This window comes from Phoenix dactylifera, chromosome 4 (assembly GCF_051530095.1).
Source record: "Phoenix dactylifera cultivar Ajwa chromosome 4, Ajwa_hap1_PhDact_Kaust_v1.1, whole genome shotgun sequence".
In the NCBI taxonomy this organism is placed as follows: Eukaryota; Viridiplantae; Streptophyta; class Magnoliopsida; order Arecales; family Arecaceae; genus Phoenix; species Phoenix dactylifera.
In genome coordinates, this window is record NC_143193.1 from 2510999 (window position 1) to 2538009 (window position 27011).

The 27011-nt window shown below is 39.1% G+C and overlaps 1 protein-coding gene across 38 annotated transcripts; it reads left to right on the forward strand.

The window, feature by feature from the left end:
* The first annotated feature begins 2328 nt into the window (after positions 1-2328).
* LOC103719805 (F-box only protein 6) lies at positions 2329-27011 on the forward strand. 38 transcript variants are annotated; one of them, XR_016400134.1, is made up of 8 exons: positions 2329-2610; positions 2718-2786; positions 2933-7750; positions 9797-10009; positions 17284-17360; positions 23999-24056; positions 24142-24673; positions 25579-27011. XR_016400134.1 is itself a non-coding variant. In XM_088719556.2 (8 exons), the coding sequence occupies exon 8, from the start codon at positions 25598-25600 to the stop codon at positions 26717-26719; it is 1122 nt and encodes a 373-aa protein (XP_088575682.1). In that variant the 5' UTR covers positions 2448-2610; positions 2718-2786; positions 2933-3060; positions 3259-3306; positions 17284-17360; positions 23999-24056; positions 24142-24673; positions 25579-25597; the 3' UTR covers positions 26720-27011. The 38 variants fall into 38 exon arrangements, 33 of the variants coding, with proteins under 33 accessions (XP_008807427.1, XP_088575707.1, XP_038989324.1 ...); XM_088719556.2 differs by lacking the exon at positions 9797-10009 and having other exon boundaries at positions 2448-2610; positions 2933-3060; positions 3259-3306; XM_088719559.2 differs by lacking the exon at positions 9797-10009 and having other exon boundaries at positions 2448-2610; positions 2933-3060; positions 3259-3306; positions 24142-24556.

A 27011-nucleotide genomic window follows, 5' to 3' on the forward strand; every position in this document is an offset into this window, starting at 1 on the left:
AAGAAACCATAGGCTAAAATAGTATGGAAGGCTCTTTGAACTGCCATCAAATACAACCAAACCATGCAAAACCACAACATGTTGCAACAACTTAGGTTGGATCATCAAATCATGCCATGTTAAACTGCACCAAGACCACCTGCTGAACAAAACTAGGCTAGCTTGCACCTACTTTGAAATCAAGCTACTCATGCTAGCCAACCACACTGCCAAATAACTAGTGCCAAAATGCATGAGAGAACATGCCCTTCCTGTAGGCTTGAATTGTTGGAAAATCTATGTACTAAAATATTATAAATCTCTTTTATCTGATTTATTATTTTATCTTTAATATTTAAAAATGGCTTTCTGCACACGCTAAATAATAAATTAAGTTTTCATATTATCTAGTTTGAGGTGCGCTATGGAAGGCACTTTCTTCAGAGTAGAACTTATCCTGCCCAAGTGCAAATAATTGATGGTGATCTACTCCCAAGATATAACGAACTGTTTCGTATTCTTCTTAAAGTACACTCTGATAAAGAAGAATCAAGGTTGAACCCGAATTAACCAAATCTAGATGTGTTGACAATCAGCAAATTTGATTGAAGTAATCTCTTCCAGTCCTTTTATATGCGAACATAATTCTCTTTTCAAATGCTTAATGGGTGCACTTGAATTCACTCAATTAGTGCTCTCAACTCTCTTCTCTAATTTGGTGTTATTCAGATGGAAGAGGATTATTCCGATGGATGGGAAGCATGATTCTCTTTTCTATTTATAGATATGAAAGGGTGAGTATGATAGCATCTTTTTTATTAAATGTATCTCTTTACATAATCTATCTATTAATTAAGGCTTGTGTCTCTTGGGAGGATCATCAAATCAAATGCATCTTTTCGTGAGAATGTGTCTTTTCATTTAGGAAAGTCTTCCGAAAAGTCCATATGTGAAGCGTCCATTCTCTCTATATATTTTTTAAATACCACATGAGAAACAACTGAAAATGTGTCCGTAGAATTTTCATAGAATTTTAAGAGAAGAGATAGAAATAAAAATAAAAAACTAAATCTTATCTGTTTAGAAAACTAAACCATCTGGGGGTCTAACATAAAATTTTATATTTAACTAGGTTTATATTTAGATAAATATCCAATATAAAATTCTAAAATCTCAAAATTTTAAATTGAATAATTTATTAATCAGCCAATATGAATCAATATTCACTATTCTTAATCCGTAGTTATTTCTTTTCTTATTCAACTCTATAAAGATTAAAGAGTTTACAATTTCTAGCAATCTGAACAAACTCGTAGCTACTCCGTTTCTTCTTCCATGCTATCACTATATTTTCTTGATATATTTATATGAAGCATGCATAAACCGTTTATGAAAACTTGCCGTTTGAAGCCTTGCACTTGTATTGAAATTTACAGCATAGGTTATAAAGATCTCTTCAGACAACGTAGGAATCCCAGAATAGAAACTTGATGAAAAATGATAAACTGGAAATCAACATCTACTGTGCCAATACTGGCCTTGGACTGCTTGTCCGGTGGTATGGATTGGTAAGACCCTGCGCCATGTTAGCCCTGTACCGACATAGTAGAGGCGGAAGAAAGACAACGGAAGAGAGAAAAAGAAAGAGAAAGGAGAGGCCGCTAGAGAGCCAGAAGAGTGTCAGGGAGCTGCTGCACGAAGGAAGCAGAGGCTAGAGATTTGCGGAGGCGAGGCTCCATCTCTAATCTCCTATTTCGTTCGAAATAGGGGCCTGATACGGGCCCTTTTATTTTTATGAATTTTAAGTGAAAGTCGGCGAACCCATTTAAAATAAGTAAAGCCGACAATGAGTTTGCTAGCTTTCACTTAAAATTCGTAAAAATAAAAGAGCCCCTCTCTGGGATCCTGTTTCGAACAAAATAGGGGATCGGAGGCGGAGCCCTGTCTCTGTGGCTCCCCAGCCTCTGCCTTCCCCCCACGGAGGCTCTCTGGCCTCCACCGGCCGGCCCCGGCTGCCTTCTCCCTCCCTCCCCTGCTCTCTCTCTCTCTCCCCCTCTCTTTTCTTCTTATTCTCTCCCTCCATCGCCGGTCTCGATTTCGTTGTCAAAATCATTCTGGTCTACCGCCGGTACAACTTGGGATGCCTCAAATCAAGCGGTTTGGAATAGTTCTGCCGACCGTACTAGAAATTACCTAGCAAATTAAGAAATTATTTTGAATATGAAAAAATAAAAAAAAAATCAATAGAAATTTGTAAAAAATTGATTGCCCCCAAAAACCTCTATTGCTTCTTTCTTTCTTTGTTGTTAGGTTTTTGGGATTGTAGATAGAATCCAAGTCTTTTTTTAAGGAAATCTTTCCCTACCTAATGATCTTTAGGCAGCATAATTACAAGTAACTCATAATAGATAACCACCGTTGATCTCTATTTGGACGGTTTTGACATTCTTTTCCTTTTTTTTAATTCAATACCTGGGTAAAGTCCTTTAGGGAGGTGACCGGTGCTCTTTCCTTCAAGGGAGAAAGGAGAGATTTAGACTATGGAAACGTCGTCAATTCCTCACCGGCCCTTGCCGGAGAGAAGCTCAAAGGGGAATGGAACGTGGCGCAGCTTCGCGGTCCCTTCCTCAGGTTTGCCGGCGTTCATGACTTGCTCCTCTTGTTTGTGAGATTTTTCTGAATTTTGTGTGTTTTTTTGGGATATTTTTGCAATCCTTTTGCCCCTCTTTGGTGTGTAGAGTTGGAGAAGTCTCCGGGCTGAGAGAAGATCAGCAATGCTCATTGCTTCACCTTTTGAGAGCTCTTCGGTGTGTGATTTCAAGCACCTTCTCCTTCCTTAGCAAACTTGTTTGTTTAGGATTTAGGATTTGGTATTTGCGGATGGTTTTTGCTGAAAAGATTTGATTTTGATAATGTTGTCATGGACAAGTTTTCATTTTTTGATGTGCGGCAGGGAACTCATGAATTCCTGGTCGACGTTCCATTCTTAATAATGTTACCCTATACAAGCCTTGTCAGCTTGGTTGGATACTGCTTTGAGAGGGGATGAGGGGTTCTTGGTTTATGAGTACATTCCACAAGGTAGCTTGGAAAATCACTTAATACATCCGTATTGTGCTTTTATGTGGACGGGTCTGGTTCATTACATGCATTATTTGCATGGGCATGAACCTTGACTTGTTACCACCTCAGATCTTTGACTAGAAAATAGTGTATCAATCGTTCTAAGGATGAGTTTACTGAATTTGAATTACTTTTTCTTGCCCAATTGTATTGTAGCTGTTTCACCAGACATTCTGTTCAAAGTTGTATACTCAACCACAAGAGGTTATTTTTATCCTTCCCTTATTTTGCTTTAAGATTTATTGCATGTTCCCCTGTTTTTGGACTGCTTAATCCAGAATTAAGTCAATTTTCCTCTTGATTCTGCCCCCCAAGACCCAATTCTGTTCTTGTAATTCCTACCAGTGGCCCTATTACTCTCTTCCATCCCCTGAAAACAGATAGGTGCCTTCTCTCAGAAAGGCACTTCTAAGATGCTTGAGCAAAAACTGACTGCTGCTTATGATGTCTGTACTGGTTGAGTACCTGTACGGGTCTAATACTGAGAATGCAAACCTTATGTGGTAGACATAAACATCAAGATCTGATGAGGTCAAACACAATTTTTTATTGCTTCATGGAGCTTAGGAACTTAATGAATGCCCATATTCAAAAAGGAAAAAAAAAGAGTGAGAAAAGAAGACTCTTTTATAAATTGTTAAATGTTTTGGTCAGAGTAAGATATAGAAGAGACATGGCTGTCACTTTTGAATCAAATTGATAGATCAATTGAATCAAGTGAAACATGTCTGCCTAAACTGTGGGTGGTATACAGGGGCCTGTAGACAAGTCATACCTGATTTAGACTAAAATGTCTGGCCCTTGCCTGACCAAGCAACAAGGACAATTTGAAGTAATTGGCAATGTCCCCTTCACATGTATGAGATCCTGTAACTGAATCATGCATTATACTTTATTCCAGCTGCCGTATGAGCGACTTGGTGCGCACCCCGTAGTCTCCTCTGCATTTTGTTCAGCTGTCATATAAGTGACCAGGCGCATAACCCTAACTCTGTCATCTACATCAGTCGACTCCAGGATATTACGAGTCGACTCCAAGCGTATCAGAATCACTGGCACGGGCTCGAGTCGACTCCAGACCAGTACGAGTCGACTCCGACTGAGAACAGACAGACGAACAGAAAGCATCAACTTAAAACCTGTCAGCGAGTCGATTCCTGAAGTGCGCGAGTCGACTCCGTGCTTACCGAGTCGACTCCGGAGTAATATGAGTCGACTCCAAGAAGCTACAGACAGAAAAGTCAGAGAGCATTATTTCGACCCTGAGATTCGAGTCGACTCCTGTGGAACGCGAGTCGACTCCGATGGTTGGCAGGTCGACTCCAAAGAAAGCGAGAGTCGACTCTCAGTGGTACACAAAAAAAAGTCAGAGAGGAGTTTTCGGACTCTGAGATTCGAGTTGACTCCCGCAATACACGAGTCGACTCCAAGGCAGCGCTCCACCAAAAAGACAGAAGGCCAAGTTTCGGAAACTGAGAGCCGAGTCGACTCCAGAGAAGTTCGAGTCGACTCCCAGGATTATCGAGTCGACTCGAGTGGGCCAAGTTGAAAACTGGCTCCGTGGATTTCATGAGATGAGCCGACTCCGAAAATGCCAAGTCAGCTCCAGAAGTTGGCGAGTCGACTCCGGGTCAAGACGAGTCGACTCCCAGTCGAAGAGGCCACTTTAATTCAAATCCGGAACAGTTGCCGAGTCGACTCTAGAAAAGCATGAGTCGACTCCCGCTACAGCCGAGTCGACTCCTGATCGTGCGAGTCGACTCCGACCCCCCAACGGACATATTGTCAGGTTGTGCAGAGTGTGCAGAACGGGCAGAAAAAGGTGTCTAACGGCTAGTTTCCGTGGGGGATGGCTTAAATAGCCACAGAGGACTGTAGCAAGGTAGAAAAGCACCATTCCACTCAAAGAGATTAAGCTTTCATTCTCTGCAAGTTGGTTTTCAACGAAAAGAGGGAAGAGCGGAATTAACTCCATCCAACTTCCTCTTCCCAGCATTTAAAGAAGCCTCCTCCTGCATTCAAGTCGACCAGACATTTAAGAGGAGACCCGAAGCTCAAGAAGCCCTACTCAACTCCAACTCAAACGTGTTTGAGGGCTTCTAACCTCTCTTCAGTTTATATTGTTATTTATCTGCTTTTGAGAAGCTTTGTTTTCTGTTTGTCCCTTTTATTTACATCTTGTCTTTGCTTGGTTCAATCGGGGGATTGAATCAAGGGTATAGAGGTTGGTTGGTGAGCCGAGTGTAAAACCAACGTGTGTAAGGGTTCGATTGTGATCCCGGAAAAACAATCGGGGTGGTTCTAGTCGGTGAGCCTGGGAAAACCGACCGAGTTCGTTGTGAGCTCGTAAAACAAGTTTGGTTGTGAGCTTGGAAAACAACCGGCTGTAATCCAAGGGGTTATAGTGAATTTCCAAGTGAGGCTTGGGGAGTGGACGTAGGAGCAAGGGTTAGCTCCGAACCACTATAAACATCGTGTTTGTGATTGCTTGTCTCTCTTTCTCTCATTCTCATTTCACTCAAAGCACATAGCAACTAATTAATCACTTTGCAAAAGTATTAATTAGTCATCTACAAAAGTTTTAATTGTAAAATTATTTTAAAACCCAATTCACCCCCCCTCTTGGGTTGTCTATCTGGGCAACAAGTGGTATCAGAGCCTAAACTCTTCTACCCTAAGAGTAAAAGATCGAAATGACAACCCCATTTGGATCTTCCCACATTGAGGGTCAGTCCACCCAAAGACCCCCATTCTTTAATGGATCCGATTACTCATATTGGAAGGCTAGGATGAGAATATTCATCCAAGCCCAAGACTATGAGATGTGGACCATTGTATCAAATGGACCATACATCCCATCCATCTATGTAGAGGGGGTCACTGTACCCAAACTAGAAAAGGATTGGGATGAACATGACATAAGAAAGGCACAACTCAATTCTAAAGCAATGAATGTGCTTTACTGTGCATTAGATAGGAATGAATTCAATAGAGTCTCTACTTGCAATTCTGCAAAAGAGATTTGGGACAGACTTGAAGTGACCCATGAGGGCACGAATCAAGTCAAAGAATCCAAAATAAATATATTAGTTCATAAGTATGAACTATTTAAGATGGATTCTAATGAGACAATCACTAGCATGTTCACTAGGTTTACTGACATTGTCAATGGCCTAAAAAGCCTTGGCAAAAACTATACTAACAGTGATCTTGTCAGGAAAATTCTTCGCTGTCTACCAAGGTCATGGGAAGCCAAGGTGACGGCAATCCAAGAAGCTAAGGACTTGAACAAACTTCCACTTGAAGAGCTCCTTGGATCCTTAATGACTCACGAGCTAACAATGAAGCAGCACAGCGAAGAAGAGTCCACCCATAAGAAAAAGGTAATAGCTCTTAAATCTACATCATCTAACAAGGACTTATCTTGCAGTAGCAGCAGTGAAGAAGAGGATCATGAGGGAGATGATGATGAGGCTCTTCTTGTGCGCAAATTCAGAAAATTCATCAACCACAAGAAGTCCTATCATCAAAGGAGAGGCCCCTCAAATTCCTATCGCAAGGATAAAGGTAAGGAAAGGGAAAATGAGGGGATTGGTTGCTATGAGTGCAAAAAGCCGGGACACATCAGAGCTGAGTGTCCCTTACTAAAGAAGAGCGGCAAGTACAAGAAGAAGAAAGCCCTTGTCACCACCTTATCGGACTCCGACGCATCATTGTCATCATCGGATGAAGAACAAGAAGAAAAGGCCAATTTCTGCTTCATGGCCAATGAAAATGAGGTAACATCCGAAACACATCTTGATTTTACTTTTGATGAACTGTATGATGCATTTAATGAACTAATGATTGAATATAAGGCTATAAACGTTAAGAATAAAGAGCTAAAACTAGCTAATCAATCTTACCTACATAAATGCGATAAATTAGTTAAGGATAAGGACTATATCACCAAAGAAAAACTAGAATTTAAGACAAGCAACCAACTCTTAACTCAAAAGACTAATACCTTGAGCAAAGATAATGAAAAACTAACTAAGGAAATTTCAGAACTTAAAAACAATAAACCAATCTTAAACGAGAATCTCATAAAAGACTTAAACATTCTAAAAACAGAAAAACAAACTCTAACTAAAGAACTTGAAAAATACAAACCTTTGGTTGAAAAATTTACATATAGTTCTGAAAAATTGAATATGATACTTAACAGTCAACGAGCGGTATTCAATAGAGCGGGTTTAGGGTATAAACCTAAAAATAAGCAAAAACTTCTTAGTAACTTCTTTGTTAAAGCAGAAGAAAGTAAAACTAAGAAAATAACCTGTTTTTGTTGTGGAACTGTAGGACATAAAGCAAATGTGTGCAATTATAGAAAAGGAAAAACAAAAAGAAAAGTTAAAAGGGTATGGGTTCTAAAAGGAACCAACATGACTAACCATGAAGGACCCAAGAAAACTTGGGTACCTAAGATTACATGATTTGCTTGTGTAGGAGTGTCTTGCAGCCAAGGTCAACAAAAATTGCTGGTACTTGGATAGTGGCTGCTCGAGACACATGACGGGTGACAAGGATCAATTCTTCACCCTTGAAGCTAAGAAGGGAGGTGCTGTGACTTTTGGAGACAACAACCAAGGTCACATCATTGGTATAGGTAAAGTACAAATTACCCCTTCTACTTTTATAGATAATGTTCGATATGTTGATGGTCTTAAGCATAATTTATTAAGCATTAGTCAATTATGTGATAGAGGCTATAATGTCATGTTTAAACCATCACTATGCATCATAACAAATCCAAATGACAATAGTTTAGTTTTTAAAGGAATAAGACGTGGAAATGTGTATGTTGTAGACCTTGAGGATCTTGCCAAACACAACCCACGTTTAGTTGTTAATGAAACCAAGGATAATGATGCTAGTTGGTTATGGCATCGTAAGTTAGGTCATGCAAGCATGGACACAATATCTAAACTAGTTAAAAGAGATTCTGTGATAGGTTTGCCAAAATTAAAATTTGAAAAGAATAAAATATGTGAAGCATGTCAATTTGGCAAACTATCAAGGAACTCCTTTAAATCTATAAATTGTGTCTCTACCTCTAGACCTCTAGAACTACTACACATGGACCTCTTCGGACCAACTAGAACCACAAGTCTAGGAGGAAATAAATATGGTCTAGTTATCGTTGATGATTACTCTAGATTCACTTGGGTTATGTTCTTAGCACATAAAGATCAAGCTTTTTCAGTCTTTAAAAAGTTTCATAAGGAAGTAACAAATGCTAGAGATTCTTCAGTCATAGCCATTAGAAGTGACCATGGAACCGAATTTGAAAATCAGTTATTCGATGAGTTTTGTAGTAAAAAGGGGATAACTCATAATTTTTCTGCACCTAGGACACCACAACAAAATGGAGTTGTGGAGAGGAAAAATAGAGCTCTAGAGGAAATGGCTAGAACTATGTTATGTGAAAGTAACCTCCCTAAGTACTTTTGGAGAGAAGCCATTAATACTTCTTGTCATATATTAAATAGAGTTCTATTAAGACCCATTATAAAGAAAACACCTTATGAACTTTGGAAAAACAGAAAACCAAAGGTAAACTATTTTCATATCTTTGGATGTAGGTGTTTTGTTCATAATAATGGGAAAGATAATCTAGGAAAATTTGACTCTAAATCTGATGAGGGCATATTCTTAGGGTACTCTACAACTAGTAAAGCCTATAGAGTCTTTAATAAAAGAACCCTAGTCATAGAAGAATCTATACATGTTGTTTTTGATGACTCGAGTGATATCTCCTCTAGTAAGAGAGTTAATTTTGATGATGATACGGAAATTCTTGAAGAAAAGATTGATGAGATGACATTACAAGATAACAATCAAAAATTAATTGAAGATGCATCATCAAGCCAAGAGACTATAGTAGATCATGGGCTAACTAAAGCTTGGAGGTATGCTCACGGGCATCCTAAGGAATTAATTCTAGATGATCCGTCTCAACCTATTAGGACTAGAGCATCCCTTAGGAACTTAAACAATCATCTAGCTTTCGTTTCACATTTTGAGCCCAAACACATAGAAGAAGCTGAAAAAGATGTAAATTGGATAAATGCAATGCATGAAGAATTAAACCAATTTACTAGAAACAAAGTATGGAATCTAGTTGAAAGACCTACTGAATATTCAATTATAGGTACCAAATGGATTTATAAAAATAAACTTGATGAAAATGGTATTGTAATAAGGAATAAGGCTAGACTAGTAGCAAAGGGTTATAATCAAGAAGAAGGTATAGATTTTGATGAAACCTTTGCTCCGGTAGCTAGACTTGAAGCAATTAGACTTTTACTAGCTTTTGCATGCTCTAAGGACTTTAAATTATTTCAAATGGATGTAAAAAGTGCATTTTTAAATGGGTATATTAATGAGGAGGTATATGTAGAACAACCTCCTGATTTTGAAAATCATCAATACCCTAATCATGTTTATAAATTGAACAAAGCACTTTATGGTTTGAAACAAACACCTAGAGCATGGTATGAGAGACTTAGCAAATTCCTATTAGAATATGAGTTCTCTAGAGGTAATGTAGATACAACACTGTTTCTGAAAAGGCAAAACAAAGATATGTTATTAGTACAGATTTATGTTGATGATATTATTTTCGGTGCTACTAACAATCGCCTCTGCGAAGAATTTGCTGATTTGATGCAGAGTGAATTTGAAATGAGCATGATGGGAGAGCTGAATTACTTTCTTGGACTTCAAATCAAACAATCTGAAGAAGGCATCTTCATCAGTCAAGCCAAATACATCAAGGAGATGCTCAAGAAGTTTGATATGGAGGGAAACAAATCAATCAGCACCCCCATGAGCTCATCATGCAAATTAGACCAAGATGAATCAGGTAAATCTGTAGATCAGAAGATATATAGAGGTATGATAGGATTTTTGTTGTATTTAACTGCAAGTAGACCTGATATCATGTTTAGTGTTTGCATGTGTGCAAGATATCAGTCTAATCCTAAAGAATCTCATCTAATTGCAGTCAAAAGAATCTTTAAATACCTAATAGGAACCAAGAATATAGGTTTATGGTATTCTAAAGAATCTAGCCTAAAATTAATAGGATACACAGATTCAGACTTTGCTGGATGTAAACTTGATAGAAAAAGTACCAGCGGGTCTTGTCAATTTCTAGGAGAAAACCTAATCTCATGGTTTAGCAAGAAACAAAACTCGGTTGCTTTATCTACTGCTGAAGCTGAATATGTTGCAGCCGGGAGTTGTTGTGCTCAAATCTTGTGGATCAAACAACAATTAGAAGATTATGGCATTAAACAAGACAAAATTCCTATTAATTGTGATAATACAAGTGCCATTAATCTAACTAAAAATCCAATTCAGCATTCAAGAACTAAACATATTGAGATAAGACATCACTTCATAAGAGATCATGTACTGAATGGTGATGTGACACTTCAATTTGTTTGTACTGATGATCAATTAGCTGACATTTTTACAAAACCCTTAAGTGAAGAGAGATTTAGTGTGCTTAGGAGGGGATTAGGAGTGATTGATCCATCCTAGTGGTAGTTTCCACTAGATTCATTGATTTTGATGATTAGATTGTGGTTAAAATAGAGTTTCTTTTCAATGATCATCAAATCAGATCATAATTTAGTGATTTTTCCTCATTCGGCACGAACATAGCATGATTTTTAGGTGCGTGCCAAAGTTCGAGACGACTCGAGTAAGTTTCAGAGTCGGCTCGTAAGGGGGAGTCGACTCGCGCTTAGTCGGGAGTCGACTCGAGGTCGATGGCAGCAGAGGTGGAGTCGACTCGCATACAGTCGGGAGTCGACTCGCGCATAAGGAGAGTCGGGGTCAATAGGCGCATAAGGAGAGTCGACTCGCGCATACTTTGGAGTCGACTCGAGGTCGAGTCGACTCGCAGTCGGGATCCGACTTTTTAACCCTAACTTCATCGCTTAGAAAACATTTCTTTTCACCGCCGCCACTGTTCAAAACCCTAGAGTCGACTCGTAGATCGTCTCCGGCCGCCCCTAGGTCCTTTTTCCGTCGATTTTTCATCGCCCATTAGGTTTTCATCCCATTCTAGGTCAACCATGCCTCGCAAATCCGTTGTCTCAAGCCGGAAGAGGCCCCATTCCGCGACCGGTGCCGAGCGGCGTTCCAAGGCTCGGAACGACCCCGTGAGGCCACAACCTCCGGCTCGTTCCCCGCCGAGGGCGGTTCCCGCGAGGCCGTGCGCCGGGAAGGCGGTCTCCACCGGGAGATACGTTGATTTCGACTATCTCTCCCGGGAGGGCTTCACCATAGGTGAGAGATTGCGTGTCCAGGGCTTAGAATATTTCCTTACGTTAGATCTCCCCACATACCCTAGATTAGTTAGAGAGTTTTACGGTACCGTCCATCGGGGAGATGGGGGTATAGAGGGCACGGTAGCCGGTGTCCCTTTGTTCATTTCGGAGGATATCATTGCCCACATCCTCCACCTTCCACAAGTAGGGGTGGCTCCCACACATCCCGAGGATAGGACTGAGGCCCTTACGGCCATTCTAGGATACCCACCTCAGTCCCCCTTAGATGAGGTGTCCGCTAGCTCACTTCCTGTTGAGGTGCGGATCCTCCTGAGCATCTTGTCTAGGTCCATCTTTCCGAAGACTGGCCGCTTCGATTTTGTTTCTGAGAGGGACCTCGCCCTTATGTTTTATATTCTTCAGGACACCCCAATCAACTTCCCCAAACTCATTTATAGGTATCTGTGTGAGCCACTAGATAGACCTAGGCTCACCCTCCCCTATGGCATGTTGTTCACCCTTATCTTTAGGGAGGCCGAGCTCCCTATTCCTGAGGGGGAACCCTCTCGTGCATTGCGATGGACAGATCGCATGCGTCCGGAGACCCTACACAGGATGGGATTTCGGAAGGTAGAGGGGACCTGGGTTAGGAAATCTTCCACCTCCACACATACCACCAGACATTCCCCTAGTCCTGAGCCAGACTCAGATTATCCTGACTTTTCCTCCACTTCTGCTCCTACCACCTCAGCCGGACCCTCCTCCTCAGCTCCACCACCCATGGAGGTCCGGATCGCTCCTGAGCAGCTCCTGGAGTTGCGGCAGGAGATTGTCCGAGACCTGCGAGATGATCTGCTTCGGGAGCTCCGAGGAACAGTGCCTGCTCCCACTCTTGCACCCACATCTTCTGAGTTGGTCCCTTCCTTGACAGCCGTGACTGACATGACGGCCCATGTACGGGAAGAGATCTACAATGTCCGGAGTTTGGTCCAGGCTCAGTTCTCCAGTATGAGTGAGGTCACGGGCATCACTCGGAAGATGCGCGATGACATCCGGAAGGACATGAGCACCACTACTCAGGGGGCCGAGCGCTTGGCGAATGTGCTCATCGACAAGCTGGACACACTTCAGAAGTCGGTGACCGAGCTCGACACGATGCATAGCAGGGCCACCTCGGCCATCATCCGACAGCTAGAGCACGTCACCAATGCGGTCCAAGCACTTGCTGACCGCATGCCTCGGGGAGCCACATCCTCTTCGAGGAAGCCCTAGATATCGTTTTGTATTTTGACATGTATTGTTTTGCTTTACTTATTGTATTCTCAAATGTATTTACATACAAATCAATACAATGAGTAGACATGTTCTCTTCAATTCCTGTGCAATTTGATCTATGATTGATTGTGTGTACTGCTTACCTCCTTTTTGATACGATGACAAAAAGGGGGAGAAATACTTAAATACAAAAGGACTCAAATGAAAATTAAAGAAAATTAAAACATAATTTATTCTTAGTGGATTTGGTACCTCGAGGCTCATTATCTCTCTGTTGGGGCTCCTAATGGAGTAATCTCCAGAATCTATTCAAGGGATATTCGGAGATTAGCTGAATCCAACTCAAGAACAAATTGACAGATTTTTCCTCTAAAAACCAAAAATTTAAAATCAAAAAATTCAATACATTAAAAGAAAATTCAGAGAATCAAATCATAAGTAGAATGCATATGTTGAGGGGGAGAATCTGAATGTTTTTAAGAAAGCTAAATCATTAAATATATATAAGCCAAACAATTGATTGCATGATATAAAGGCTTATATAATTCCAAATGAAAGGGGGAGCTTTAATTCCAAAATTTATTGCTTCACACCTTTCAAGCTTGGATATATTAAATTACCAGATATTTGAATTCATTTATGGATTTTATTTCCTTGTTTATTGAGCAATTCACTTTACATATACTCAAAGTTTTGTCATCATCAAAAAGGGGGAGATTGTGGAGTGATTGATTAAAACCCCTATTTGATTTTGATGAGCTCAAAGCATTTGAGTATATCTTATGTTTACTAATGAATTCAATTAAGTGTTTCAGTGAAAATCGTGTCTAAGTGTTTCTAGACTTGGTTCAAGATATTTTGGATAAGGTATGAAGTCAGTTTGAACCAAAGTCTGAGATTCGAGTCGACTCCAGGATATTACGAGTCGACTCCAAGCGTATCAGAATCACTGGCACGGGCTCGAGTCGACTCCAGACCAGTACGAGTCGACTCCGACTGAGAACAGACAGACGAACAGAAAGCATCAACTTAAAACCTGTCAGCGAGTCGACTCCTGAAGTGCACGAGTCGACTCCGATGCTTACCGAGTCGACTCCGGAGTAATATGAGTCGACTCCAAGAAGCTACAGACAGAAAAGTCAGAGAGCGTTATTTCGACCCTGAGATTCGAGTCGACTCCTGTGGAACGCGAGTCGACTCCGATGGTTGGCAGGTCGACTCCAAAGAAAGCGAGAGTCGACTCTCAGTGGTACACAAAAAAAAGTCAGAGAGGAGTTTTCGGACTCTGAGATTCGAGTCGACTCCCGCAATACACGAGTCGACTCCAAGGCAGCGCTCCACTAAAAAGACAGAAGGCCAAGTTTCGAAAACTGAGAGCCAAGTCGACTCCAGAGAAGTTCGAGTCGACTCCAAGACTGGACGAGCCAAAAGACAGAAGATCGGGAGTTCGGGCTCTGAGCGCCGAGTCGACTCCCAGGATTATCGAGTCGACTCGAGTGGGCCAAGTTGAAAACTGGCTCCATGGATTTCATGAGATGAGCCGACTCCGAAAATGCCAAGTCAGCTCCAGAAGTTGGCGAGTCGACTCCGGGTCAAGACGAGTCGACTCCCAGTCGAAGAGGCCACTTTAATTCAAATCCGGAACAGTTGCCGAGTCGACTCCAGAAAAGCATGAGTCGACTCCCGCTACAGCCGAGTCGACTCCTGATCGTGCGAGTCGACTCCGACCCCCCAACGGACATATTGTCAGGTTGTGCAGAGTGTGCAGAACGGGCAGAAAAAGGCGTCTAACGGCTAGTTTCCGTGGGGGATGGCTTAAATAGCCACAGAGGACTGTAGCAAGGTAGAAAAGCACCATTCCACTCAAAGAGATTAAGCTTTCATTCTCTGCAAGTTGGTTTTCAACGAAAAGAGGGAAGAGCGGAATTAACTCCATCCAACTTCCTCTTCCCAGCATTTAAAGAAGCCTCCTCCTGCATTCAAGTCGACCAGACATTCAAGAGGAGACCCGAAGCTCAAGAAGCCCTACTCAACTCCAACTCAAACGTGTTTGAGGGCTTCTAACCTCTCTTCAGTTTATATTGTTATTTATCTGCTTTTGAGAAGCTTTGTTTTCTGTTTGTCCCTTTTATTTACATCTTGTCTTTGCTTGGTTGAATCAAGGGTATAGAGGTTGGTTGGTGAGCCGAGTGTAAAACCAACGTGTGTAAGGGTTCGATTGTGATCCCGGGAAAACAATCGGGGTGGTTCTAGTCGGTGAGCCTGGGAAAACCGACCGAGTTCGTTATGAGCTCGTAAAACAACAAGTTTGGTTGTGAGCTTGGAAAACAACCGGCTGTAATCCAAGGGGTTATAGTGAATTCCCAAGTGAGGCTTGGGGAGTGGACGTAGGAGCAAGGGTTAGCTCCGAACCACTATAAACATCGTGTTTGTGATTGCTTGTCTCTCTTTCTCTCATTCTCATTTCACTCAAAGCACATAGCAACTAATTAATCACCTTGCAAAAGTATTAATTAGTCATCTACAAAAGTTTTAATTGTAAAATTATTTTAAAACCCAATTCACCCCCCCTCTTGGGTTGTCTATCTGGGCAACAACATCATAAGATGCCTCAACTTTTTTCCATGAAATCTCAAAAATGCCTTTCCCACATAGAACGCATCAGTCAACTGTCATATACACAATAAAAACAACTGCTCTGGCTGTTGTAGGAAAAAGGAACCCCACAAAAAGAGGTGTATTTCAACTGTAAGACGACATAGTTAATAAAAAGGGATTGTGCATATATTTCCATCTTCGGAAATGGTGATGCAATTCTTTCAAAGAGATAGCTTCACCCATAATATGTGGGCGGTGTTGCCTAAACTTGGTCGTTCAAATAATTATCTCCAATTCTGGGTTCTAATAAGGAGAGAAGCTAAATATATAGTAATCGCTATGAAAGCTTTTGATTGATGTGAGAAATAGGAGGTTGCGGAGGTGCAAAACATTCCTGGTTATACTGGACGTTGCTGAACAAGCAGTAGTGCACTGCATAAAGAAAAAGTTGCCTTGCTCAAGATGGTCTAAGAAGTTTTTTCTCTTGAAAATCTCCAAAATTCAAAGGTCAAACTCTCTCTCTCTCTCTCTCTCTAAGATCTTTGTTGTTGTTTCTTAAAATTAGAGTACTTGGATTATATTTATTTATTTTTTTTTTTAATTTTAGTGGACCTAATGTGTGTTTTCCAAGGATCGCTATGCTAGTACCAGGGCACGTACCAGTTTCCTAGAGGCATGGTTCGGTATGGCCCTCGCGTCGTTCCGTGCCGTGCTTGTGTCGACACAATAGAGAGGGCTAGAGAGAGAGAAAATAGGAGAGAGGAAAAGGGAGAGAGGGGGAGGGAGAATAGGAGAGAGGAAAAGGGAGGGAGGGAGACAAATGGCTGGAGGATGCCGGTGGAGGGCCACGGAGGTTCGAGGATGGGCATGGAGGGGCAAAGAAGGGGCTTCACCCTCCGGTTCCCCTGTTTCATTTGAAACAAGGGTTCCGGAGGGGCTCTTTTTTTATGTTGAAGAAATTGAGTAAAGTCGGCAAGCACATTGCCTCCTCCCCTGTTCTCTCTCTCTCTCTCTCTCTCTTTCCGTCCGCTCTCCCCTGGACCCTTCCCTCTCTCTTTCACTTTTCAGATTCTTGGCTTTTCATTGTTCATTTTTTATTCGGAGTTTGGAAACTTCATCCATTTTTAGATTAGATGTCTAGGGTTAGGTCATTCCATGCAGTTCAGATTTAAAGGTCTATTTTTAAGAACTATTTACTGATTTTCATGTTGGATGCCAGTTTTCTACAATGCACTATAATGTCGGAATGCTGAATTCTGATGATTTTCTATTATAATATGGTTTTGATTGATGTTTTCTTGAAATCAGAAAAATCAATTTTACTATTTTCCTTTGTAGGTTATGGTGGTGAGGTGCTTCACAGGGTGGGATTCCACTGTATTATGGAAATTGCAGGGTCCCTAAATTTTTCTCACTTGATAAACGTTTTGAGCAATAGAGTAATATTAAATTTAAATTATTCTCTGTGTTTCTGTTTGCATTTTGTTCGATCCTTTTTAAGTTGATTGTTTGAAACTCTTTGAAATTATAAGCACTGTTTTGCTTCATGCTTTATTAAATTTGTAGGTTGGCTATTCAAAGTGAGGTTGTTCTGAACAAATCTCTATAATGTCTTTGTCAACAATTTGGAAGTTTATGTTATTTTTAAGTTTTCAGAAAGTATGGTCCTAAACTGAATGGAGGAAAAAGGATTTATATTGCTGACCCCAACTAGTTTGGGATTAAGGCTTATCTAAGTTGAGTATTTTTTTTTAAAAAAAGGAATTCAACAATCTATTTATTACTTATTGTTTTGCATGATTAGATGTTAGATTTGCGGTAGATTTGTTCTTTCCACTCTATATAAGATATTAGATTTTTCTGAAGTTTTCCATGGTATTAACATGATTGACTTCTAGGACATTTTGATGGTGTATAGTTTTGCTATTTTGTGATGTCTTGACTGATACAGATTTTATACTGACCAATGTTGCTTTCTCGATAGAAACTCATGAGGATCTCCTTGTTTCGTAAATCAGAGTTGTGCTTTGACTTCTGAAGGCTTCTGTTATATTTCAACAGGTAAAAATCATCACATTGTTGAATGACCATATTATCTTTTTTACTTTTTTGCTTTTATGAGTGTAATAGTAATATGATCGTGGATGCCATTTGTTTCCTCTTCAACAAAAATTAGTGAATTGATAGTATAACTCATGCGAAGAGTTTTACAACTTTGTGCATTTAACTCAAATTTTAAGCATTTAATGGCTGTATTATTTGAATGCCTTAGCCATTGCTATACATAACTTCAAGTTTTGAAAACAATAGTCATTTCTTTCTTTTTATGGTGAGTAAAATGTATTTGGGCAATTGTTCACTTTGTTGCTCAATGAATTAATGAATGGATGAATGATATGAATAAACAAGAAATGAATGAATGGATAAGTGAAAGCTAATTCCTTTTTTAGGGGTCTTCTCTAGTCACCATTGAGCATACACTTAGGCTTAAGTGCTTGTTTTTAAACATGCTACGAATAAATGAACAATGATTATTTGGTATTCATTATTTGTTGCTAGTTAAGTAGAGGTTTAACAAATATTTTGGGTATCAGGCCAGTTCTTATATGCTATGCATTACTTCTACATAGTTATGGAAAAGTTTAATGATGCATATTATAATGGTAGTGGAAACAATAAAATTACCTGTGACCAATTAAGGGAAGGTTCAAGAATTGTTTCTAGTAACAGATCAATTGTTGTGTGATATGCATATTTGCTAAAGAAGGAAACATGTAGCACATTCTTGTTTCAGTGGACTAATGGTCACATGACAATCAAAGAAATGTGCAAAGCTTCCTTCTTTCAATGAAAATAGTTATGTTCTATCCACTAGCTGCTACCAGCCAGTTAAGAAAAGGTGTATTCTCTAAAGGAGGAAATAAATCTATTTTGAGTTTTAATAACAAAGTTAGAAAGGTCACCCAAGAGTGGGTCTAAATATGAGGCTTGGTGTTGGTATAGAAGATTATATTGGTAAATTGAAGCTTGATCATTTTTACTATTGTGTGCATGCTTGCCTGTCTCAGAGAGAGAGAGAGAGAGAGAGAGAGAGAGAGAGAGAGAGAGAGATGGGACTCTAAGCTCCCTCGTGCTTGCTTTACGAGTATTGCTGAGGACCGACCAAGACTAGCACAAGCCATTGTTGGCAACTTAACCTTACCAAAGTTAGTATGCTGAGTCTACTTTCTTTGAAATTGACCTATAAACCTACCCAAAATATATGAAAATTCTTTTACATGCTTCATAGAAGTCAAATAACAAATTTTGGCTCAATTCTATCTCATTTTATTTTATTACAAATGACAAATAATCCATGGCATGTCCTACACCTGACCAACTCTATTCCTAAACCTCAATAAGAAATTAGTCATGATCAACTTACAGAACAAAAATCATTTCTAGAGTCATATTTTATATTTTAAAATGACTTATGTGGAATAACTACTATACATAAATATTATTGTTGCCATATAGATTAGATCAAGATTAGTCAAATTTAGCTTAAGGTTGCAAATGGGTTGGGTTGACCCGTGAACCAACCCAAATGGACCTGTTTCACCCGATTAGACCCATTTGTGAGGACCCATAGGGCCAGGTCGGGTTCCAAAATTAGACCCTTTCAACATTTTAGGTTCGGTCTGGGATTATTGAACTTTGACCTGACTAGACCTGGCCCGGTTCATATGTAATCTGGGTCTTAGTTAGGTGTCCTTATTTTTTACCCGACCTAAAACCTTTTAGACTTGTTAAGCCATGAAATAAAAAGAGGTGACTTTGGTGAGCCTGTCTATATTGACTCCTAACCCCAACTCCCGATTCTCCTAAAAGCTCTCTTGTTTCTTCCGTTTCTTAGAAACCCTAGATCCCTGAATCCCGATCTCTTTATCTCGATCCAGCCGTCTAGCGACATCGGCTTGCTCGACGGTTTGGTCCATCAGCCCTACCCCTCCTCCATGTCAATCACCTGGAGGTCTGGTTCATTGCTATTGTTGGCCACGACGGTAGCATCTGGGCATAGAGCGCCAACTTTCCCCAGATATCCCCGTCTCGATTCCAACAAAATCTTCCTTTCAAATATGAGGTTTGATTCGAATCGATTACCTTCCCTAATCGCCTTTCTTGACTGGTTTGAATTAATTTTTTTCCTTCTTTTAATCATTTATTGGTTAGATCTCATGTGCTAATCTCATTGATGTTATTTATTTTCTTTCTTGGTTGAGTTTGGTGAAGATGGGGAGATGGTTCTTGATTTGAGTCGGTGGTATCTAACCCACCGTGCTTGGTATGAGGTCCGATCATCTATTCTCTTCTTTTTGATGTATTATTTATCATTCTGGTTTCATGTTAGGGTGTCATAGAATCTTTACAAGTTTTGTGGTATGTTTGATCTTCGACTTGAAGGGATTGAAAGGTTCAAGAAATTATATTTTGCCGTTTCTTGAATAGCTTCTTATTTTTCTTGTGAGATGTATTATAGCAAGGGCCAAGATTAAATGATCAATTATTATGCTTAAAATTTCACTTTTATATACATGTGATATTCAATTTCAGGTTTATTTGTTATTGTTCTTGACCTAACAAGCAACCCTGACCGACCCAAACGCCGAATATCAGTTTGGGACTAGGTCATCCATGACCCAACCCGATCTGAATGACCTGTTGTGCCTAAAACATCTCTTGTGGACTTGCCCCAAATCGATTGTCTTTTGGATTGGGTTTGGTCCATCGTCAAGGCCCGAACATGAAACTAGATCAGGGTCAAGCATTCCCCTATCCCACTTGACCCATTTGCATACCTAATTTAGCTCGAGTTGGAGTTAACCTAGGTATTAGTTGAGAGGTTCTAATCAAGGCCAATCTTCTTATTATATCTAGATATGATATAATGTCTTTTTAGGGTCAACTGACTAAACTAAGTACACATCAAATTATCTAGGGTATGAAATGCCCACAAATTATAAGCTTCTTCTTAGAGAAACAAAAATCATCTAATGTAAGATTGATTGAAAAATATGCTACATGCATCATAGGAATTCTCCAACAAAATAATATTCAGAGAGAACAAGGGAAAAAAAAGAAACAAATTTAACAAGATAAAATTTAGGATCAACTGTATATCAAATTTTGAAAATACATATTGCTATAATACATGGAACCATCCCTTAAGTGTGAGCGATCAGGGCCAAATTTCGTCGTTTAGGCCCTGAAACAGGTTGGTTAAAACAAAATTTTCTTTTCAGGAAAGATTTTGATCGGGCATATCTTGTAATTCGGAAAGCATTAGGTGGAGTGGCTAAAGACGAAGTCGATGTAAAAGTCGAGATCTATCTTTGTAGGATTTTAGCGTTTTCATAATTATTTCTACTATTCATGTCTATTTTAAGAAAGCTATATCCTCTTTCAACTAGAAGACAAATATGGCCTAAATTATACAAGGGCCATCTTCACTAGTATACGAAGAGACTAGACCCTACTTTAACCAATTCTTCTACTTTTCTTATTTTTTTTTAAGAGATTTGAGTTAAATAGGTCGAGGAAATTACTTCCTTCTCCCCAATCAAATCAATTTTTGTCTCCCCAATTGCCACTATATAATAGTATAGATTTGTAGCTAATTATCCAAGCGGGAAGCAAACAACTCATGGAGTCATTCAGAGTTCCAAGACCTGTCAAAAGTAATTAGATCAGACACTCGAAGATTGTCATTGATGGCTTGTGTATTAAACATTGTAGGAGGATGTTTGAATTTCAAAGCTGTGTTCATAATTCATAGAATGGCTATATGAAGGATTAAATAGGAAATTGTTTTTATCCTTGCTGAGATATCAGTTTGCATCAATATCCATGGCTCATCGATATTGATATAAACTTTATATGGATCATTTTTATCTCCATAACAACAAATATATCTCTATATGTCAACTGATATGAGATTATAATATCAGCCTAGATTTCTTAATCAAGTATTTTACGTGTTCTTTCCCAGTTTGGCCTAGGCTTCCACATCAGACGAAACCCTGGATTTTTAAAAACCTTGACGGGAACCTCAATTAGATAAAGATGTATATTTGGTATTATGCAAGTACAAATGATTGAGACTATATACTGAACCACATTACGGGCAGATGAATAATTTTTTGCAACTGGTAGGGACTAGATACTCAATAATAGTCATGATAAATAATCATAGAATATGTGGTGGGGTAGGCAATGCCAATATTTTAGTTTTATGAGTGATTGATGAGACTATCTCACTTGCTAAAGACTAATAAAGGATGCCTTCGGAGGAAGAAAATTGGGGTTTGGTGGGAGAAGGTTGATGGTGTAATGTGTGCACGTCTTTCAAAGAACTTGATAGATGGTTAAAAAGAACTGAAATAATGTTGTGAAGAAATAAAGGAATTGAATAGAGGTATTGCAGGTGATGGAGTTTTAGGCAATTACTCAGAGTGTGGTAGGATGGACACATTTCTTATACTTTGCTTTTGTAGTTGCAGTTGATTTTAAACTGGATATTACAAAAATCTAGGATTGCCCTAGTTGGTGGCTAGATCTTAGCAGCTGGAATCTTCGACCTAGGGTAATGCACTTGCGGTGGAATCTTTCTGCAATCTTGAACCTACACCCACTTCCTAAGCACTTCCTTAACAAAAGTGTTTCGAAAGTATTTGCTTTTCCATCTTGTATTCCCTCTGATTTTGGCATCTAAGGTCTAGATCATATGATGCCATTAATTTGGGAGTGAATTTGAATATCCATTTTCATTATCATTTATTTCTTTCTAATATTCTTACATTATTTTGATGTGAATTTTCATCTATATATTTGTATTTTATGATGTTTCTTCAAGATATCATACAAAGCATTGATCCAGCTTCAAAGGACTATGACATGTTAGATATTCTTAAAAAGAACAAGAATTTACTAGATTCAGCTTGAATTCTGTATTCTTTATTTATCCAAATTCTTAGCAGGTCTTGCACTATCTTGGGAGAGCTGATCAAACTGAAGTTAGTCTTAACAACCATTGATAGCTTATGAAATGTTAGGAGTTAAAGATAACAATGGTCATTGCAGGTAGGTTGAGGCTGAGTGCCATGCTGCAAGGGTATCTTTTCTTTGCTCCAATTGAAGAGAAGGAATTTCTTCCTTCAATTCACTCAACTCGAATCTCATACCAAAAAAAGAATAAAGAAAAACAAGTTTTTCTGGAAAATTAAGAGCAATGTTTTCCTCTTTACTTTCTACAAAGCAAGGTCTTAATTTTTGCTAGTGAGCTCTATCTCCAATCTCCAGCAATTTGTGTTAGATTGCCATTCCAGCTAAAGAGGTCAAATTTTCTCAAAAACAGAAAACATAGAATTTCCATAGTTTGCCATATCTTGACTTCCCTCTTATCACATCACTGAGTTCTTCTTGGATTAGGAGGTACAATCTGTTAATGCTTACTGAAACTATTAAGCTGGTTTAATTAGGCAATTTGGCGTTTCAGATGACCTTGAATCATGGTCATTTTGATCCCAATAGGCTCCTCTGTGAGTTTTCTCTTTGTAGATCTTGTTGATGATGCCATCAAAAAAAGAGAAGGCCGATAATGGATAGTCATGCCTTCTGAAAGTTCTGCTGCAGAAACTAGCTGTGGATGTCGCTAAACTTGCTCGCAGACCCTGCCTAGACCTGCTTGAATGGCCTAGCTAGTCTACAACGAGTTTAATGATCCTTGTGGATAATGTGAATATGGACTAATATTTCAGAAATTATGCAGAAAGACACATTTTTGAATTATGTGTCATTGCCTATCTTGGTTGCAAAACCTTGATACGACTTTGTCTATTTGGAAAATATATCTCTCTGTTACCTAATCTGAAACCTTTTGGTAATTCATCTCATTAATAAAGACATGTATTTCTTCTAAAAAAGATAAAGAAAAAAGGCATTTGTTTCATAAAACATTGTGTTCCCAGACTTAGGTTCGTGATTACTAATTAATTTGTATCTTGGACTGTGGATCTAAACACTCTTGTTTTGATAGCTTTGAGTGATGCATGTAGGCATGTGATATGGCCATTCCAATGAGGTGCTCTCTTACTATACACTTTTTGCCTTAAAAACACATTTTATTCTAAGATGAATAATGGAAATATTTTTGTCATATTTTCACTTTTTTATATGACTAAAGAGTCAGTTTCATATGAACTCCAACTTCTAGCGCAATGTAGACAATATGTACATGCAATATATATGTGATTTTGCTCATTGTGTATCTCAGTACATATATACATGCATGCATGTATGCTTGTATGTACCTACGTAGGTACATATGTATGTATGCATGTACGTTTCGCAGTAAGTACATACTTATATGCATATGCATGCGTATGGAAGTGCAAAGACCAGGTAACTGCTTTGTGTAACTACGTAAGGAACATTGTTACTCAATCCGACTTTACTTTTTGAGTTTCTTAACTCATTTTTCTTACTGATGATATCCATGAATTTAAAATTTGGATATTCTGCTAGGAGTTAATTGGGGGTGTCTCTCTACTTTCTTTGTATTTTTTCTTGTTCCTTTCAGATTGTAAAGTGCCTTCGTGCTTTTATTTCATGTTTTAGCAGCACTACATAATTTCATCATTTTGAGTTATTTGCTGTTTCAGGGACAAATTCTCTTCGTTGGCACAACTCCAAGGTTCAAGTTTTCTCAAGTGACTGTAGGTACATTTTCAATCCATACATCCACAAATTACTTACACCCTAATATAAAAGGGCGGCCCTATGAACAAGGCTTCCATCATTGCAGGGTCTCGGAAGGGTCATATGTATGCAGCCTTGCATGTAGAGAGGCTATTTCTGTGTTTCGAACTCATGACCTCTAGGTCACAATGGAGCAATCTTACTGTTGCACCAAGGCTCATCCTCACTTACACCTCGATATGCTATTTCTTTATTTGATTTGGATTGTTCTATATGGACTTCATCAATCATAGGTTAATAGCAATTCTTAAGTTTTCTTTGGTTGCTTTGTTTAGGTTGTGAATGAGAATCATTTCAGGGGCTTCATGCCTCTATAGTCTGATTCAGTGAAGGAATTCAAATATTGGAACTTAACATGGATGCACCACAAGCTACATTGAGATGCTTGAGGGTTAAAACTTCAAGTCTATCTATTTGAAGATGGAAAGCAAACTGCTGTATTCATGACGCAATGCTTGAAGGTGCTATTCTGCAGTTATTATTATCAAAAACATAATTTGTGCAGAACAGTTTCCTTAAAAAAATTGCAGAAAGGAAAGTCAAAAATTTTGCCTGATACAGTTGTTGTCTTGATAAAGGTAAAGCTTGCATATGTGCCATTCTCTTCCAAAAGAATCTTCTATTAATTAATATGGGACTAGACCTTTTTACATTACGGTGATCCATATTAGTGAAGAAATAAAGGGGGCAGAGCCCAAATACAGCTCATTTCATATACAGTAATCCATTAATAGTCTAATATTAATAGTTCTTAAAAAACTAATCTTAATCTCTCAGCCCTCTAAGTGGTTTATGCATGTTTTCCATGCTTGGCCTTGAACACACAATTTGGAAAGAGTGCTGGCCAACAACCTTTGCATAGACATCACCCAGTTGATCTTCATATTGTATCTTAGAAGCAATTATTGTCTTAGACAGACTAAAGTAACTTTCAGATCTATATTTATGAATGAATGAGAGATTTATAGCTCTGTTTTCTTGGAACATCTTCATTTGTTTGTAGACAACTCAGCCTATCATGTGCATAAAATTTTTGAACACAACAAACTAATTTAGATTCAGCTTCTAATTTTGGTAAATAATTCTACATGTTTACTGATATGTACCTGAACTTGGTATATTGGTGAGCCAATTTATAGAATTTAGTTGCTTTAAATATCAAGGTGATCATTTCTGTTACACATAATCCCTTCAGTTTTAGAACCTCTGAGTGGTCCTTAAATGAGACATAACTCTTATGGGAAGAGCTGTAAGGGAATAGATGTGTGTCAACTATTTTTTTGGTTATGTTTATGAATTTGAATGCATGTACAATGCGTTGAATACACTTTATTCCTCTTTATTTTTTAGATTTCTGAGATATTTTAAAGGAATGTGTAAGATGAGCTGAATTGCTGTTACCAGTGTTTCATCTGCATGGTTGATATTCCTTTATCCTCTATAACAGTTCACTGATGATTGTTTGGGGTTTATTTACAAGCAGGAAATTGAGGGTTGCGAAGATGGCAGAAGTTAGGCCTGCCCAGAGATCCTGCAGAAGACAGAACTGCAATATTTCTCTTGGTGCTTCGAGTTCAAATGATGACTCTGTTTGGAAAGGTTTACCAGACCATCTTATTGAAGCAGTTTTGAAACGACTTCCCTTGGCCCCAATCTGTCGTTTCCGTGCAGTATGTAAAGGTTGGAACTCTTTGCTTACTTCTTACAGGTTCTGCCAACAGCTGGCAGGAATTCCGTGGATATACGTTGTAATTTTTCAAAAAGAAAACAGCGGAGCGCTGTATGACCCTGTCGAAAGGAATTGGTACCGTTGCATTATTCCCCATCTGCATGGGAAGGATGTCCGTCCTTTGGCTTCTGCTGGTAGCCTTATTTGCTTATATGACACTGACAATCAAAGGCTTTGTGTCGCCAACCCACTTAAGAATTCAGTCAGACCACTTCCACATCCACCCTGTTTGCGTTGGCCATTTGTAGAAGTTGGAATGACTCTGAATGGAGATAACATAAGCAGTGGATACAAAATTGTTTCATTGGGAACCGGTGGGTCTTATGTCATATATGATTCCCTTCAAAATAATTGGATTCATCGTGGTCGGTTACCTTCAGTTTGCCTTCCTCTCTCATTTGTGCCTGGATCAAAGGTTGTATCAATTGGTTGCAAGGTCTACTTTCTGCGTATCAAACCAGATGGTCTGATCTCTTATAATATGGACAATGACATCTGGGAGCAATTCTTTGTCCAACTACCATCTAATCTATCAGATTATTCACTTGCTGAGGGTGAGGGAAAGCTCCTGCTTCTAGAGGCAACATCTGGGAGAACTTGTCGTTTGCAAGTCTTTGAGTTGCAGAATCTGAGGTGGAGAACAGTGAGCTGCACACCAGCAAACTTTTGTGGGGAGTTTTACAAGAGTAATGTTCTGATGCAATGTATAAGCAATCAAAAGTTGATTATGGTTTCACTAAGTTCAGACATATTGACCCGAATATATACATATGATGTGCTGGAGAGGAAGTGGTACAGGGATATCTTGCTTCCCCCTGGGATGGAGAGAACAAAAGGGAAGCAGAAGATATTGCTGGGTGCAGCATTCGACTCTAGTCTCACTGCTTCAGCCTGATTGCTCTTTCTTGTCTTGGTCAAATGTAAACGGCAAGACTGATGATTACTTTGACTTGTTTTGATGGTCAGTGGACAGATTCTAGTTTTTTCAATATGATGTTGTAGTGGTGCAGTCGGTTTTATGTCAGTTGTCTAGAGATTTTCAATAAACATCATCTGGATTTAGCCCCTCCGTGGTAAATGTTTCTGTTTGTGGATATTATCTCGGGCCTTGATTCATGTGTGGCCTTGTTTGACAAATTGCTTATACTGAAATAAACCTTTAGAGATGATATGTTGATGCATTAAAA